General features: G+C 45.7%; 1 protein-coding gene across 2 annotated transcripts in view; it reads left to right on the top strand.

Moving 5' to 3' along the window:
- The window catches only part of ptprub (protein tyrosine phosphatase receptor type Ub), a gene marked incomplete at both ends in the record, with an annotated part of 213,314 nt that extends 195,803 nt beyond the window's left edge, over nt 1-17,511 (top strand). For both annotated transcript variants that reach the window (XM_080857651.1, XM_080857650.1), the window contains 8 exons: nt 1-96; nt 1,174-1,309; nt 4,295-4,444; nt 7,458-7,772; nt 10,354-10,479; nt 12,812-12,969; nt 17,193-17,328; nt 17,449-17,511. The exon at nt 1-96 is cut by the window's left edge and continues 59 nt beyond it. In XM_080857651.1, the coding sequence (XP_080713777.1) occupies nt 1-96; nt 1,174-1,309; nt 4,295-4,444; nt 7,458-7,772; nt 10,354-10,479; nt 12,812-12,969; nt 17,193-17,328; nt 17,449-17,511 (1,180 nt within the window). The remainder of the gene's footprint in view (nt 97-1,173; nt 1,310-4,294; nt 4,445-7,457; nt 7,773-10,353; nt 10,480-12,811; nt 12,970-17,192; nt 17,329-17,448) is intronic.
- Nucleotides 17,512-17,836: the final 325 nt, after the last annotated feature.

The raw sequence follows: 17,836 nt of genomic DNA, 5'->3' as shown, positions 1-17,836 counted from the left end.
CGGCGTGCCCTACCACGCCACTGGCCTGCTGGCCTTCATCAGACGGGTCAAAGCCTCCACGCCACCCGATGCTGGGCCTGTGGTGGTGCACTGCAGGTATAGTACACTGTTAGACACTTCCTGTTTCCTACGCGATCACTTCCTGTTGACTTACCCACACAGCATCACTTCATGTTCACTTACCCTCACAACATCACTTCTTGTTTACATTCCAATCTGCACAACATTAATTCCTGTTTACTTACCTGTACAAACCACACACAAGCAGGTCATCTTTACTAACTTGTTTGACCTGTACAACAGGAACTCCTGTTTATCTACCTTGATGGCCTGCACATCACCTCTTCCAGTCTACTTAATGTATAAGCTGTCAGATCCATTATTTGACAACAGATTTATGGCCTATGGGAGTAGTTGTCTACCTGTGTGCTTTTCCCGTTTGGCATTAAGCTTCCCCAAACAGTATACTTCTTCATGAGTTTGCCTAACATTGCTATCTGCTGACCCAATTTGTCATTAGTTAATTCACTGCATCTTTTACACAGGGAAGTTCCGTCTGCATTAAGCTGTAAAGCTATGAAAATAATGTCTCTGTTCAGATATTGACTTGTGTGTGTGTGTGTGTGTGTGTGTGTGTGTGTGTGTGTGTGTGTGTGTGTGTGTGTGTCAATAATGAGATCATTTAAACCTATAATCCACACCGCTGATGTGCTTAGCTGAACAACTGTACACTGCATGCCCAGTTTTTTTCTACTGAATTGATTGCGAGGGAGTCATCTCTTGATGTGATTTTTCTTTTATCTTTGTGTTTGTTCTAATTCCTTTGATCGCTAACATTTCCCCCTTATCTGAGCATAAATATTTACAGTTCATCATCAGAAAAGAGTAAATGTGTGTCTCTCTCTCGCTCTCTCTCTCTCTCTCTCTCTCTCTCTCTCTCTCTCTCACACACACACATACACACACTCACACACACTATCTCTCTCTCTCCCTCTCTCTCTCTCTCACACACACACACACACACATTTGTCTCCCTCTCTCCCTCACATACACACTCTATCTCTCTCTCTCTCTCTCTCTTTCTCTCTCTCTCTCTCACACACACACACTGTATCTCTATCTCTCTCACCCACACACACACACACTCTGTATCTCTCTCTCTCTCCTGGACAGCATGGGTGCTGGCCGCACTGGCTGCTACATCGTGCTGGATGTGATGCTGGACATGGCAGAGTGTGAAGGAGTTGTGGACATTTATAACTGTGTCAAAACACTCTGCTCACGCCGCATCAACATGATACAGACTGAGGTAAGAAGACAGAAACACATACACATTGTCTTATTATCTCTTGAGTTGTGGACATGGGTAAAAAACACTTCTCACACTCACACTCATATGAACAGACACACATACATACACACACACACACAAACACACACACACACACACACACACACACACACACACACGCACAAACTACATACATACATACATACACACACACACACACATACATACACACATACACACACCGCACACACACACACACACACACACACACACACACACACACACATTGACACCGTTTCTTTTTTTGTCTGTTTGCGACATGCATGAGACAGGCATTACACAAATAAAGTTTAGTGAACACAGACACAAGTGGAGGGTGTGTTGGTAATCACAAAAGCACAAAAGACCCTAGAGTGAAGCCATTAAGCTCTTTTAAACACGTTCATACTTCTTCATTGTGTTGGTGGCTAAAGCACTTTGATGGGTTATTAAGAGATGTACATGAAAATAGTTATTGATCTGTGTCTCTGACCCCCCCCCTCCCCTCCCTTGTTGCTGCCGATGTGTGAGTCTATGTGTCTGCTTTTATGTGCGCGTGGGTGCACACTGAATGGGTGGGGAGTTGTGTGACTCTGAGAATAGGCATGATATAAAGGAATCAATCAGTTAATTATTTTCTCTCTCTATCTCTTCTTTCTCTCTCTCGCCATCCCTTTATCTTTCTCCCTTGCTGTGTTTTATTGGCACGCCTTTTAAATAGAGTTGCCAAGGAATTACTGTCATATTCTCCTACACCGCTACCCCCCTACATATTACAGTTTTTTTACAATCGGATACACACTAAAATCAAAAGTGTAACACAATTATCAAAACCTTCACTCAAGGAGCAAAACAACGGCTCAGATCTGCACAACTATAAGCACATTTAAACATCACACTTTTTGCGAAACCATACACACAAGTGATTTGCAAAGCACTAAACACACTTTTATGCTTTAGACACAGATGTATATCAAGAGGTCACTTCCTTGCAATTCCAAAACACTCTGTCAAGTTACCACACCTATGAGCCGGTCAAATAAACACAGCCATCAAGTGCCCAAACACATGATTGCTTAATTGTAGACACAACAAACAGGTTTAAGCACTATAGAAATGCAGCAGATGAGTAACTGTAATCTGTCTTCAACCAAAATGGAAGGAATCAAATGAAGAAGAGTGAGGGTGAGAGGGGGAATCCACAGAGGAGGAGAAGGAGGAAGAGGCCGAGGCCATGCCATGAGGCTGAGGTCAAGGTGGAAGTAGAGGAAGAGGAAGACCTGTAGCAGGAGGAAAATGTGCTCAAAGAAGAAGAAGACCAAATGTATCAAATACAGTAAACTTGAAAGGAGGACAGGCCCATATTCACGCAAGAACAAGATATAGAGATCATAAACATGCTTTTGGCAAATACGTAATGCTATCAGGCTCAGAGAAATTCAAGCAAACATTATCGGTGACCATGCCATTTTCAATACAGTACAGTAATATCCATCAGGTCTCTCAGTCAAAACTGGCGACACTGACAAATCTGTACATTTTACTGTAAATGGAATTGTAACCTGTATTGGACACATCTTTTCCCCCCTTGTCTGATATTTGCTTAGCTTACAGTGTTATGCACACTACTGAAGTAGCATGAAAACTGGGACATGTTTTGTTGTGATTCTCCATGTTGACATGTTGACTGATTTGGGTATATGGAGAGAATTACGTAAATACTGTAATATTTTCATCAGCATTGGTCTTGGGTAGTGTTTTTACTGTATTGTGTATTTTCACTTTCTCTGTGTACTTCACTTACACTACTCTAATCACTGAGAAGTATTATTGCTAAAAGTGTTTTAGGTTTATAACAGAAGTGTGTAAGTGGTACAAACAGAATTCAGTATATGCTATGTGTGTGTTTCATATGGTAACAAAATATGGTTTTGTTAAATGAGTGTATAGATTGTACAAGAGTGTTTCATTTTGCAATGGATCTGATGTTTTTGCTCATTGGGTGTGTGGTTGTGCTTATTGTGTGAGGCGATTGAAAAGCAAAACAAAGCAGTCAAAATTGTGTGTATCCGATCGTAAAAAACTGTAATAGTATGAATGTGTAGGTGTGAGTAGATATTGTGTTTGTCTGTCTGTTTGTCTGTATGTGTGTCTATGTCTCTGTGTCTTTCTGTGTGTGTGTGTATCTGTGTGTTTATCTGTGTGTTTATCTGTTTGTGTGTGTGTGTGTGTGTGTCTGTGTGTGTGCGTGTGTGTGTTTGTGTGTGTGTGTGTGTGTCTCTGTGTGTCTGTGTGTGTGTGTGTGTGTGTGTGTGTGTGTGCATACTTGTACAGGATGAAATATGTGCAGCTCTACACACTCAGTAAAGTCTTAATTGTCTCCCTCTCGCCCCGCTGACTGCACTTGGCTGGTGCTCTCTCCTAGATGTCCCCATATTTCCATATCCAAACCATATTATGCAAATCCGACACTCGCTTAGATGTTTACTACATTTGTAATTATTTACTGGGTACTTTAATTAAATCCATACCGCAACCGTTTGTTTGCTGGAAGTTGTTTATTCATGTGTGTGTGTTTGTGTATGTGTGTGTCCATGGTGTGTGTGTGTGTGTCTTCCTCAACGTAGGCTGAGAAAATAAAAAAAAACACAGCAGTGTATAATTTAGATCATCACAGGTTATAAAAGTCTCGCTTCTATTCGCAAACATATTTACTGATGTTTATCTTTCCTAAGCTGTTATCTCTCTATGCTCCGTGTGTAAACTCTTTCACTGCTCCTGTTTGGTGCGGGCTGCCGCAAGCACAATAAGGAATAAACACATTGGCCTATTAATCATTTGACCTTGACAAAATTGCTTTGATAGCGGTGCACGTTGCACGGCATGCCTTCAGATGTGCACGTGTCAACCTCTAACCTGTCCGACTCGCTGGACTGACTGCCTCTCTTCTTCTTCCTGTGGCAGGAGCAGTACGTGTTCATCCACGACGCCATCCTGGAGGCCTGCCTGTGTGGAGAGACGGCCATCCTGGTGAACGAGTTTGCCCCCACCTACAAGGAGATGCTGCGGGTGGACTCCCAGAGCAACTCGTCCCAGCTCCGTGAGGAGTTCCAGGTCAGTGGTGTTCTCCGCGAACAACAAGTTGAACAATAAATAAGTGACACAGACAAAAGGACCCCAAACACAGCGGGCGTGTTAGATGTGAGTCACAGCTATTAAACCACACAGGGTTGCTGCAGTAGTGGAGATGGCCACACAATAGCTAACAACTGGCAACCATCTTCCTCATATTGTATAACCATGTACCTGTGTATTACAGTCAAGACTATTGTGTATGAAGTGGCAAGAATAGTGTTGAAAATGCTTGAACTGTTTGATTGTGTGTGTGTGTGTGTGTGTGTGTGTGTGTGTGTGTGTGTGTGTGTGTGTGTGTGTGTGTGTGTGTGTGTGTGTGTGTGTGTGTGTGTTTTTATGTAGAGTTGATAAAAAGGTCATAATCGTAAAACTGAAAAGCTGTTATAAAGCATTACAAAATAAACAATAATTATAATAATGAATACAACTAGTTCACTAGGAGGACTGTTTCGATTTGTTCCACTTAAACTTTAAACATTTAAAGCTTTTGCCCTCAACACACTCAACACACTCAAGCTGTATTGTGTAATACAAAGTATTGTGTAAATACAGGCTATTACTGCCTGTAACTAAACTGTCAACATATCAGTCATGCCAATTGTATAAGAAGGGAACAGTTGACTTAAAGGTACATTGAACAGTACGGAGGCCAGAAATGAGTTTTGCAGAAACGTCAGGCTCTCACTGTGTAATTGGTGTAATTGACTGTAGGCCTACTCATACTGCAGTACATGCACCAAGAGAGGAATGGCCTGGAATATTTAATTCTTTGGTAAAGCATTGCACAGCGCAGATTGTAAAATAAGGGTTGGAAGTGGGCGATTTCTGTAAGAATACATTGTCATTAATGTTAATTTATCCTTCACTTTATTTAGCATGTCAGTCCTATTTTTTACTTTGACGCAGACCTGTACCACATTGTGACTGATTTCCGGGTGGAACTTGTGCCTGGAAAATTTTGTTCCACATGACGTTCATCAATCGGTTCACATAGGCCACTGTTTATTCTCCAAATAACGCACTGAATACAAATACATGTACCATTACATCTCTAGCTTGTGTTTTAGTTGGTATGCAGTGTCTGTGTGTGTATGTGTGTGTGTGAGTATTTGCGTGTGTGCATAAGCCTGTGTGTACATGTGGGTGAGTGAGTGTGACAGTGCATACTGCCTATATATTTCTAATGCCTTAAAAGCATTGTCTCCTTGCCACCACACTTGAAATGCAGCTTCCTTTTATGGTTTTAGATGCAAAACGATACTCCTTTGTCATTTGGACTCCTCCATGCCATCCATCCAGTGCTGAGCTGTCATCGGTCTTAGTGGAAAGCTAGCAAGCTGTCTTACTGTGTGGTCTGGCCCCGTCTTTTAAATCCCTATGCTTCTTAATGTCATCTTATCTCATACGGAGTTAGTGCGATCGCTTGCTAAGAGCACCTCCATTGATTCAGGCTCTCGCATTTCAAAGTACACTCACTGATATGCACTGACACAAACAGACACACACTCGCAAACAACTACACACACACATACACACATACGCACACACACACATACGCACACAAACACACACTCACACATACACACACACACACACACACACACACACACACACACACGTGCATGCCTGCACATACACACCAGTACATAGCTATAGATTAACACAACACAACCATGTGTCTTTCAGATGCTTTCAGCGATCTTACCTTATCTTTTTCAGAGACGATTTGAACAAACACAAACATACACTCACTCACATACACAAACACACACACACAGCCGAATAACAACACACAGGTCTGCAAGGCCAACATTAGCATATCTCAGATGTTTTAGAAATTCAATGCATTAGCCATCCTACTATTCCTTTCATAATGTCAGAGGTGGTTCAGGAATAGGCACAAGCTGTTCATCAAAGAAAATAGGTGCACCACATTCCTGTTTTTCAACTGCTGCTTTTTTCACGGGCTCCTAACGCGCTGATTCATTATGCATGGAGCTGTCCTAGATGAGGCTAGTGCTGGGTGGGCTATTTTGCACCATGGCAGTATATTTTAAAAGGAGGGGCTTTTCAAAAGAGCCTCCAACTGTGCTGCTTTGTTGGCTAGCTGTGAAAAACGGTGGAAGTACAAAGCAGCGTAATAGCTAACAAGGGAATGGACTTAATTATCTTTGTCTCCGACTTTCAGCGATCCATTGCTCCTCCATCTGCCTCCTTCTGGGTTCTCATTTGTCGTGTTAACAGTTCTTTTCTTGTACCACCTGTGAATATTTTTCCAATTTTTCTGTACAGCAATTATAATTTGGGAACATTTTACTTGATTCCTCTGTCATGAGACTAGTGCCGTAGTTTTGAGTCCTCCTCTTGGAGCGCCCCCAGCCCCCTCCCCTCCCCTCCCCGCCCCCACCTGCTTTGCATGTTTTCCATCTGTCTCCGCTCGGCATACCTGACTGGCAATCTTGATTAGATGAGCATACCCGATTTAGCCAATCAGGAGCATTATCATTATTCTCCTGTCAACCAGGTGTGATGGTTGCTGGCTGGATAAGTCTGGATAAAACTGGATTGAGAAGATCTGTTGTAGCGTAACCGTGGCATAAAAATACTATTCCATATGGTGCCATAGATGTTGACAATAGTTACCTTGGAAACGAAGGTCAATGTTATGACAGCTATAATTATTTTTGATGATACCTGTCAGCATGAGGCAATGTAATGGTGTCACAACACAGTTATTCCACTGGACATGACATTACAAGACGTAAAATGTGACAGAAGAATATGGTACTTGGTATGTTGTGACGGAGGGCTAAGTCAATTGGCATCTGGTATGTTGTGACAGAGGGTTAACTCAGGTCATATACGTCTATAGCCCTCCCTATTGCTGTGTCTCTCATCCTCTCCTCTCCTCTCTTCATGTGTCATTTACTTTATTCTCCTTTATCTTTCTTCCTGTCACGATCTCATCCTCCCTCTCCGTGACCCTGTCCAGACTCTGAACTCGGTGACGCCTCACCTGGACGTGGAGGAGTGCAGCATCGCGCTGTTGCCACGCAACCGTGAGAAGAACCGCAGCATGGACGTGCTGCCTCCGGACCGGGCGCTGGCCTTCCTGGTGACCACCGAAGGCGAGAGCAACAACTACATCAACGCCGCGCTGGCCGACAGCTTCCACCAGCAGGCCGCCTTCATCGTCACGCCGCACCCACTGCCCGGCACTACTGCCGACTTCTGGAGGCTGGTGTTCGACTACGGATGCACCTCCGTGGTCATGCTTAATCAGCTTAACCAGTCCAATTCTGCCTGGGTGAGTGTGTGTGTGTGTGTGTGTGGGTGTGTGTGTGGGTGAGTGTGTTTGTGTGTGTGTGCCTGTGCGTGTGCCTGTGCGTGCCCATGGCGTTTGCGTGCATGTGCGTGAGAGAGAGAATGAGAGAGAGATAGAGAGAGAGATTGTGCTTATTGTATGCAGATTATGTTGTCATAATGCTTAGCCTGCAAGTTACACAACGCATTTAATTGTTTGTTTTGTTTGAAGGTGTGTGTCAGTGTATATGGGGGCATGCATGTGTGTCTGTATGCCTGTGCCAGTGTGTGTGGGTCACGTGTGTCTGTATTTGTCTGAGGTTACGTGCATAAATCTTTGCTCGATCAGTTGTGCCACTCTTACTCTGCCTGTGTGTACGGGTGTGCATGTATGTGTGTGTGTATGTGTGTGTGTGTGTGTGTGTGTGTGTGTGTGTGTGTGTGTGTGTGTGTGTGTGGCAGGGGGGGGGGGGGGGGGGGGTTGGTTTGTAGAGAACAGTCCCGCTACCACCCACTCTGTCTCATGTGCATAGACCCACACTCAGCACTTGGCTATCAAATGCCAGGTCAAGGTACACATTAAATGTGTTTGCCTAAAGCGCTGTGTGAATGTGTGAATGTGTGTGTGTGTGTGTGTGTGTGTGTGTGTGTGTGTGTGTGTGTGTGTGTGTGTGTGTGTGTGTGTGTGTGTGTGTGTGTGTGTGTGTGTGTGTGTGTGTGTGTGTGTGTGTGTGTGTGTGTGCGCGAGAGAAAAAGAGAGACAGGCAGACAGAGCACAAGAGAATGAAGTGAGAGAGATAGAGCATGCGTGTGAGGTTGTGTGTATGAGAGAGGAGAGAGAGTTTGTGTTTGTGTGTGTGTAAGTGTGTGTGTGTAAGTGTGTGCACATACTCATATATACGTATATTACTGTATCTCCTGCCACAGACAGTGAATAGTCACGCACCTATACAGCCATTGCCAGTGAATAATTTTTAGCATTCAAGCAATTTTCTCTCCATTCCGAGCGCCCATCACACCTGACAAATGCCCACTCTCTGATCTGTTACGATGAATCACGCTGTCTCCCCCATCTCTATGATGGATGGTCCTGATCAGTCGTTCTGAAATGACTGTAGCCATCTGCCGCCCAGCCTACACGCGAGCTCCTAAATTGGAAAATGCTGATCCGCTGACTAGCTATTAGCCAGACAAAACCATCAGCACGCCTAGAGGTAATTGAAAGCAATGTGAGGTCCCTTCCACCCGGTGATTAAGGGTTACGACAGGTTGTAGATCACTGGCTTCGCAGAGAGTAGGCTTCGTTGATAGCCACTGTCTTCTTTTCTTCTCCCTCACTCCCTCATCCTCTCCTCTCTCTGTCTGTCTCCCTCTCCACTCTGTTCATATTTCTCTCTCTGTTCCCTCATATTTCATTTCTTTCTCTCCATTTGTATTTGTCAGTTGATGTTTCTCCCTCTGTTCTTGCTCGTTGTCTGTGTTTCTTGTTAGCTCTTTGATGAACCACTGCTCTTCTTCTTCTCTCTCTCGCCTGCTCTCTCTTTCTCCTCCTCACTCTTCTCTGGCTTCCTTTTATCCTCGCTCCGTCTCTCTCTTTCGACTCTGCTCTATCTCCTTTGCTCTCTCCTCTCTTTTGCTCTTATTCTCATCACCTGCTCCATTGTGTCTGTGCTCTAGCTGGCATTGAGATGCTGCTCCTGTCTGACCTTCTCCCTGCCTGTGCTTCTTTATAGTTGTTTGGGCTCAGGCTAAGCGGCCTTGGGTGGCTCATCCTCATGGTGCTTTGTGTGTTTTTCCCCCGCCCCATTTGTTTAAGTTGGCATCCACACACACACACACACACACACACACACACACACACACACACACACACCCACACACACACACACACACACACACACACACACACACACACACACACACACACACACACACACACACACACACACATTTCCCTGCGTGGGGTATGACCTTCAGGCAACACACTCTTCCCCCTCCCCACACATGCATGATACACACGAGAGACACACACCAGATGGTTTCCCTGATACCTGTGTGACCTACAAACATAGCCCCTAGTTCTCCGTCCTCCCTCCTATGGCTCTGTTTGTGTTTTCCTCTCCCTCTCCCTCTCACTCTCACTCTTGCTCTCCCTCTCCCTCTCCCTCTCCCTCTCCCTCTACCTCTCATTCTCACTCTCGCTCTCCCTCTCCCCGCTGCTCATCCCAAAGAGACAGTGCATAAGCACTCTGGAGCTGGCCAGTGATGAGAAACGAATTGATTTATTATGGTTATGCAATGTCTCTTCAGTAGTTTCGCTGTTGACAAAATGAAAAAAAACACTTCACCCCCTGAACCTATGTTTGTTCTCTAGAAGACAATCTAACCTTATTTCTCCTCTCTCTTGTCCTCTATTGCTATGTATCTATCTCTCCATATCTCTATTTCATTCTCTATCTATCTCTATAACACTTCCTCATGGTATCTCTGTCTTTCTGTCCCTCCCTCTCCCTCTCTCCCTCTCTCCTTCCCTCTCTCTCCCTCTCTCTCTCCCTCCCTCCCTCCCTCTCTCTCTCTCTCTCTAGCCGTGTGTGCAGTATTGGCCAGAGCCGGACATGCAGCAGTACGGCCCCATGCAGGTGGAGTTTCTCTCCGTGTCCGCGGACGATGATGTCATCACGCGTATCTTCCGTGTGAAAAACGTTACAAGGGTGAGTCTGCAATACATGCACACACATAACACACACAAAATCTTCACACACACACACACACAAACACACACACACACACACTCTCTCTCTTAGCACCACAGGCAAACACACACACACACACACACACACACAAACACACTCTCTTAGCAACGAAGCAAACACACACACACACACACTAACACACACAAACACAATCAAAGTCTAAAGTCATTGGTTAGCTCTCCCCGAGCTGTGTGAAGACATGCTACGTCTCGGCTCCTTATTTTAATGCAGTTCTTTCCTGTGTCAGCCATGCTGTTTGCTCTCCACATGCAGACATTAATCATTGTTTCTCAGAGGCTGGACAGGCCCCATACAGGGGCGTTCACACATGAGGTATGGTGCTTCTCATCTCGCAGAGCACATAGGGGCGAAGAGAGTCGACACCGCAGCGCAGATGGGAAAATTTCACACACGTGCAGCAGGATATTTGTGTTTCTGCTAGCTGTCATTAGTTTGATGGACATACTCCTCGATGATGGGAGGGAGGGAGAGAGAGAGAGAGAGGGAGGGAGAGGGAGAGAGGAGGGAGAGTGAGTGAAAGTGGGAGAAAGAGAGAGAGAGAGAGAGGAGGGACAGAGAGAGAGAGAGTGAGAGAGAAGGGAGAAAGAAAGAGTGAGAGAGGAGGGAGAGAGAGGGAAAGGGTGAGAAAGAGAGAGTGAGAGAGAGAGGGAGGAAGGAAGTGAGAGAGGAAGAGAGCCTTTGATGGCGAATGAGGGTGCTGTTAGCGTACTCCCTGGCACACTGCCGTTTTGCGAGAGTCTCTCATGAAGCGTGCCACAGCGTGCCACAGTACCCACATGAAGTGGATGACGCAGGCAGAATCTTCTAGAACTGTTGGGTTGGAGTGGAGGAAGGGGGGTGGGGTGACATGACGTGACTGTCAGAGGGTAGCAGCACTGTCACATTTGGCCTGTCTCCTCCTCATTCGTGCAGAACTGAGCTTCACTCACTGTGCCCTCTCCCCCTTCCCTACTGCATGCATGCCTGGAAGGGGGCTTCGTCCACGACAGGGGGCATGTGTGCACGTGGGATCTAGGGCTGTATGTGCGTGTGTTTTTTTGTGTGTGTGTTTGTGTGGGTGTGTGTGAATGTGCAAATGTGCATGTCTGGGGGACATGTGGGCATGTGTGTATAATGGATCTATATGGAGGGGCTATGGTGTGTGATTGTAGTGATGGAGATGTGTGTGTGTGTTCCCTGTTTGTGTGTGTGTGTGTGTGTGTGTGTGTGTGTGTGTGTGTGTGTGTGTGTGTGTGTGTGTGTGTGTGTGTGTGTGTGTGTGCATGTATTAGTATTTATATGTTTATATGTGGAATGTTGTCTGTGGTCAAATCAAATTCTACTTTACAAACTTGCCCGTATACAACCCTACACCCAACACCTGTATAAAACACACACATATAATTGCATTACCATCCATCATCAGCAGTCCAAATGACCTCTCCTTCTGCACGAGGAGCCATGGGCACTGCCCCATCACTACACATGCAAATCTCTGCCAGCCTCCTCACTAATCACTACATATCCAGTGCCCCTAGTGGCCTGTGAATGAGTGTGTGTGTGCGTGGATGTCCTGGCCCCGGATCTGGCCCGTGGACAGCCTGCTTAGAGTGAAATTAATGGGGCCGGTGGCGCTGGCGTGGACTGCTGCAAGGCACCAGGCCTCCTGGGTGAACAGGCTGGTCCTGCTGGTCCCAGTCTGCCCAGTGCAGCTATTCATCTCCGGCATAAAACTGCTGACTGCACTGGGGGCAGCTGGAACTGCTGCGGAGCGTGCAGGGTTAGGGATTACGCATGGACAGTCACAATGCCACATGGCCATATACTGCAGTGTACACAGACATGCACACAGATAGATGGCCACTAAATACGCTCACACTAATAGACATAGTGACACATGCACGCACATACACATGCAATCTAAAGCATATACCTATGAATGCAAGATATCCACACGCGCACACGTACACACACACAGACATGCCCAATCACACACACACGAACTTGCACAAACACATGCACGCACGCACAGGCACACACACACACACACACACACACACACAGACATGCTCAATCACACACACATACTTACACAAACACACACACACATATTCAATTGCACAAACACACACACGCACACACACACACAGAGACATGCTCAATCACACACACACGTGCACAAACACACACAAACACACAGACACACATTCAAGCACTTTTAAAACCTCAGATAATAAAACAGATATGTTGGCCTCTGTTCCCCTCTTCTTCCTCCCTTCTCTGGGTGCAGCTGCAGGAAGGCCAGCTGGTGGTGTGCCAGTTCCAGTTCCTGCGCTGGTCTGCGTACCGAGACGTCCCCGACTCCAAGAAGTCCTTCCTCAACCTGCTGGCACACGTGCACAAGTGGCAGAGGGAGTGTGGAGACGGGCGCACTGTTGTCCACTGCCTGTGAGTAATCAGAGGACACACACATGCACACATACACACTCAGACACATCAATGTTGTCCACTGCCTGCGAGTGTTAAGAGGACACACACATGCACACATACACACTCAGAGACATCCCATTCATGAGAAATTCATATCTGAAAGCGACTCAACGCATAATCAAAGCACTTTAAAATTAAAACATATGTGCAAGGCAGTTAACCCACTGATCGGGAATGTTTAAGGGCTCTGTGTTTTGCCCAAAGACACTTAGACATCCAGGATGGAAACACTGCTTGCAAATGTCTCAGGGCATCCAAACTTTAAACTCCAGGAGTCAGGTGCTTTTGTGGTTAAGACATGCTCAGATACTAATGTTTGCAACTTTAAACAGTGGTTTTAAAGTTACTTTTATTTGTTTGTATTATGCACATCTTAAGGTAAGTAGTATGGATGTTGAATTTGTATTTTTCTGTATAAATCCCTATACTGTAGTTTTGGCTTGTGCTGGAATATGGGCAAAAACACGAACCACAGTGACAAACTGTTTTAGTCACTTAAGGTGATTGTCCAAGGTCTCATTCTCCTTCATCACTCCATTCATATGAACAAATAAATGGTCATCTAACATTGATGACCTTGTCATTGAAGTATCAAAAGGTATCTATAGGAGGACTGATGCCCTTGAACCATTCATATGAAGAAAGGGGCTGATAACACCCTTCCCCATCCTAACACAAAGCCTTTCACAAGGGAATGTATATTGAATTACAGAATAAGAATTATTATTATTATTATTATTATCATAAATCTCCACACTTTTATACACTACATACCCACATATGCAACCACTCAAAGCATTTTTACTGGATGAATAAATTCAGCACACACAGCAAACTAACGGAAATACTCTGGCTGAAGATAAATGACTGGCCATGTAACACAAGGTTTGTTTGTCGTTTATGAACATGTGATGTATCACTACTCGTCATAACTCCATTAGCAAGTATGTTACACCAGAAACATTAAGCTATACAACAACACGAAAATCTCCTTGTGTGTTAGAAATAGAAATTTAAACTTCCTCATCCAGTTCCTATTCAGATACGTCTCATTATCCTTGGGATTTTAAAGCTTGGTAAAATAAAAATACTCCCCATATCTCTGTTAAAACGCATTCGAGTTGACCCTGGCAGGTCTTGCCTCAAAATAAAGGAATTATACTTGGACCTGGCTGATGTTTTGTTTACAGTAAACGTTCCCCCGCGCGGTCTATCCCCTCCCCTGGAGCCACAGGTAATGACTAAGTCTTAAGCATGTGAATAGAACCACTAATGAGGGTGAGTGTTTACACTGTCCTGTGACTGAGAGATGTGGATACCTGAACATTTCAGTAATCTTAGGTTACTTTGCAAGCATGTCATTTTACTTGTCAGTATTAATTGGAAAGAAAAGCTTTTAAGGTTTATGACAATGCTATTATTGTGTTGGTGTGATGATGTAGTGCAAAGGTTGGATTCAAGATTCCTGACATTTAATTTTTTCTCTGTTGAGTCAACAATGCCATGGGGGTTAATCATAGAGGCATGGAAGGGATGTGCCGTGGAACATGGAAACGGAAATCAAAGCAAAAGTCTGAAGTGTCCAATATCAGCCAAACCCCTTAAGTCAAAGTAGTGGTCAGAGATCAATCCCTGATCAATGAAGCATCAGCATGTAACATCCCCCCCACACTCCATCACAAACACACACACACACACACACACACACACACACACACACACACACACACACACACACACACACACACACAAACACACACACAAACACAAACACACACAAACACAAACACAAACACACACACACACACACAGACACACACACACACACACACACACACACACACACACACACACACACACACACACAGCTAATCAGAGACAAACTTCCAGAAACTCGGCTGAATCAGCCTGGAGTGGTGTCCTTAGTCCTCGGGGACAGTTTGCCTTTGCAGAGCGTGCTGTGCTTTACTTGCTTCAAGTCGCTGTTGGGAAGCGAGCATTTAATGACACTGACGGTTTGACAGTACCACCTCCTTACGCTTGCCAGAGGGGGGTAAGAAAAATGGCTGCTGTTTGGTCGAATTTGATCTCCCATCTGTCACCATCTGCTGCTGATTGGCGGGGTGCTGTTTGGTACTCATCAAAACAGCACTTTCTCCTTGTTAGAAAACGTTTGTCTTCCATGGCTCACATTCCCAGAGACTTGTGGCAGTTGGTGTGTTGTGTCTTTTGACCCAGTGACTCCCTGAGCTTAAACATCATCTTACAAGGGACAGTTCTGCCCTGATTTGGCTGATGGCTCTTGACTGGGGACAAACTAACACCTGTCACTACCACCACCACCACAGCCACCCTCGCCCCCTCCCCCTTCTTAATCAAAACCTCACGGTGAACTTTCTGGCTGTGTGCTACAAGCAGTTTGACTCTGACTGCCCAACAGTGCAATCAGCAGCCTCGTGTCTGAGGAGACCAGAGCAGGGCTGGGGGTCTGATGGTCACTTAATCATAAGCCTATTCAGTGCTCAGCGAGCCCAGAGACCACTGAGGGAAAATGACAGGCAATCAATCAGGGCTCCAGTCAAGTCTGACCGCCCTGTGTACACGGACATCCTGGCCTGACAGAGTTCAACGTGTTCAGGCTAAGGGATCTGGAGCTGTAAGATTTGGAGTAGATAACCTCACAGAAGCAAGCAGTTTGCCATTCTTGTCAGTTAATAAGCCCCAAGATTCATTTGTGCATGTAGGTGCAAAAGCCTTTTTTTTTTTTTTTTACTGTGTGGGTTGGTTTAATTGCATCCCATTTTAGCAGGTAGTATTGGGGGGCATGCTGCAGTGCGGCAGATAATTCCCATTCAAAGTGCACTCCGGTCCAGCAGTAGAGTTTGCCTGTGTTGTTGATGGCGGTCCTGTCAGGGCTGCGTTGACAGGGGTCTCTTGTAGCCACACACCTGCAAGCTTGGCATGGCCTCAGCCTCCGCCACAGCTGCCCGCTTCTCAATCAGAGCACGTCTCTTTCTGCCACTTCGCCTCCCATTCTCTCTCTCTCTCTCACCCCCACACCCCTCTCTCTCAGTCTGTCTCTCTCACCCCCACACCCCTCTCTCTCAGTCTGTCTCTTTCACCCCCACACCCTTCTCTCAGTCTGTCTCTCTCTGTCTGTCTCTCTCCTACCCACTCCTCAGTGTGTCTGTCCTCTTTCTCTCTCACCTTATTCCTGGCCTCTCTTACCCTCAATCTCTCTCTCCTTCTCTGGCTCTCTCTCCTCACTCCTTCTCTCTACTGTTTCTCTTTCCATGTCTGGCCCCTCTTTCTCTCTCTCTCTCTCTCTCTCTCTCTCTCTCTTTCTCTTCCTCCACTCTATTTCTCGCTCTTTTTCTTTCTCGATTTCTCTCTCTGTGCTCTTTGGCACATTCCACAACCACATCACTCTGAGCTGTCACTGTGTGTTATCCACAACAACCAAGGGAAAAGATTATGGAGATGAAATCAATTATGCTTTAATGCAGAATGCACACCCCTCCACTCTCTCTCTCTCTCCCCCTTTTCCCTCTCCCTCTCTCTTCTCTCTCCCTCTCCCTCACTCTCTCTCTCTCCCACTCCCTCTCTCTCTATCTGTGTCTCTATCTCTACTCTAAAATCCGTGGCTGCCAAAGCGGTGACTGCGATTGATTATCTTAATATTGCCTCCATCTGATGCTAGGCGATGCTTCACGCATCCCAACCCATTTCTCTGGTGGATATAAACCACAGGTCGTTATGTGTGTGTTTGTTGACATTTAACTTCGCTTATTATGGGGTTTAGCTGATGCTGTCCTCTTGGGATGGGTTGTGTGTGTGTATTTGTGTGTATGTGTGTGTGTGTGTTTGTGTGTGTGTGTGTGTGTGTGTGTGTGTGTGTGTGTGTGTGTGTGTGTGTGTGTGTGTGTGTGTGTGTGTGTGTGTGTTAAATATCTTCTAGATGTACCTGTTCTTGTCCCCCAGGCCGCCTCAATGTCTTTGTGATGCCGTGTGTCATGCTGCACACAGAAATGTGGGTTAGGATGTTGTTGTATGTCGTGCCGCACACAGATGTGTGTTTTCTAGGCTTACAGTGGCGTCTGTGTGTGTGTGTGTGTGTGTGTGTGTGTGTGTGTTTGTGTGTTTGTGTGTGTGCGTGTGTGTGTGTTTGTGTCTCCACACAGGAATGGCGGAGGGCGCTGTGGTACCTTCTGCGCTTCGACCATCCTGCTGGAGATGATCCAGTACCAGAATATGGTGGACGTGTTCTACGCCGTCAAGACGCTGCGCAACGCCAAGCCCAACATGGTGGAATCTCTGGTAGGTTCAAGGTCATTTACAGTGAGAGGGCAGAAGGGGGGGGAGGTCTTACTGAGTTATCATGCGCCGAACATCCTCATCTGACTGACAAACGCCTTTGTCGTTGACTGTTTGTTGCAGGACCAGTACCGGTTCTGCTATGACTTGGTGCTGGAGTACCTGGACTGCATGGAGGTGAGATAGCAGCCAGGGCGATCGACGTGCAGTGCAGTGGATGGGGACTGCTCTCTCTGACCCCACGCCCCACCCCAACCCCCATCCGTATACTGCCACTCTGCTTGGTTCACCGGGTCTACCTGCTACCAAGAACACAGACAGAAGAGAAGTCCAATGAATTATCAATGATGACCGAATCACACAAAGAAAAAAAAAAGAAAAGAAAAGAATTACAGTTTTTTTTTCGGCAGAGTTTTTCACCTTCCTGACCTTTAAAAAATGGCTTTTTTTGTTTTGTTTTCTTGCTGCGGTTTCCGAGTCCCCGGATCAGCCCACCCTCGCTCCTCAAGTC

The sequence above is a fragment of the Sprattus sprattus genome (assembly GCF_963457725.1).
Source record: "Sprattus sprattus genome assembly, chromosome: 19".
In the NCBI taxonomy this organism is placed as follows: Eukaryota; Metazoa; Chordata; class Actinopteri; order Clupeiformes; family Clupeidae; genus Sprattus; species Sprattus sprattus.
This window is presented reverse-complemented; position numbering and strand designations above follow the sequence as displayed.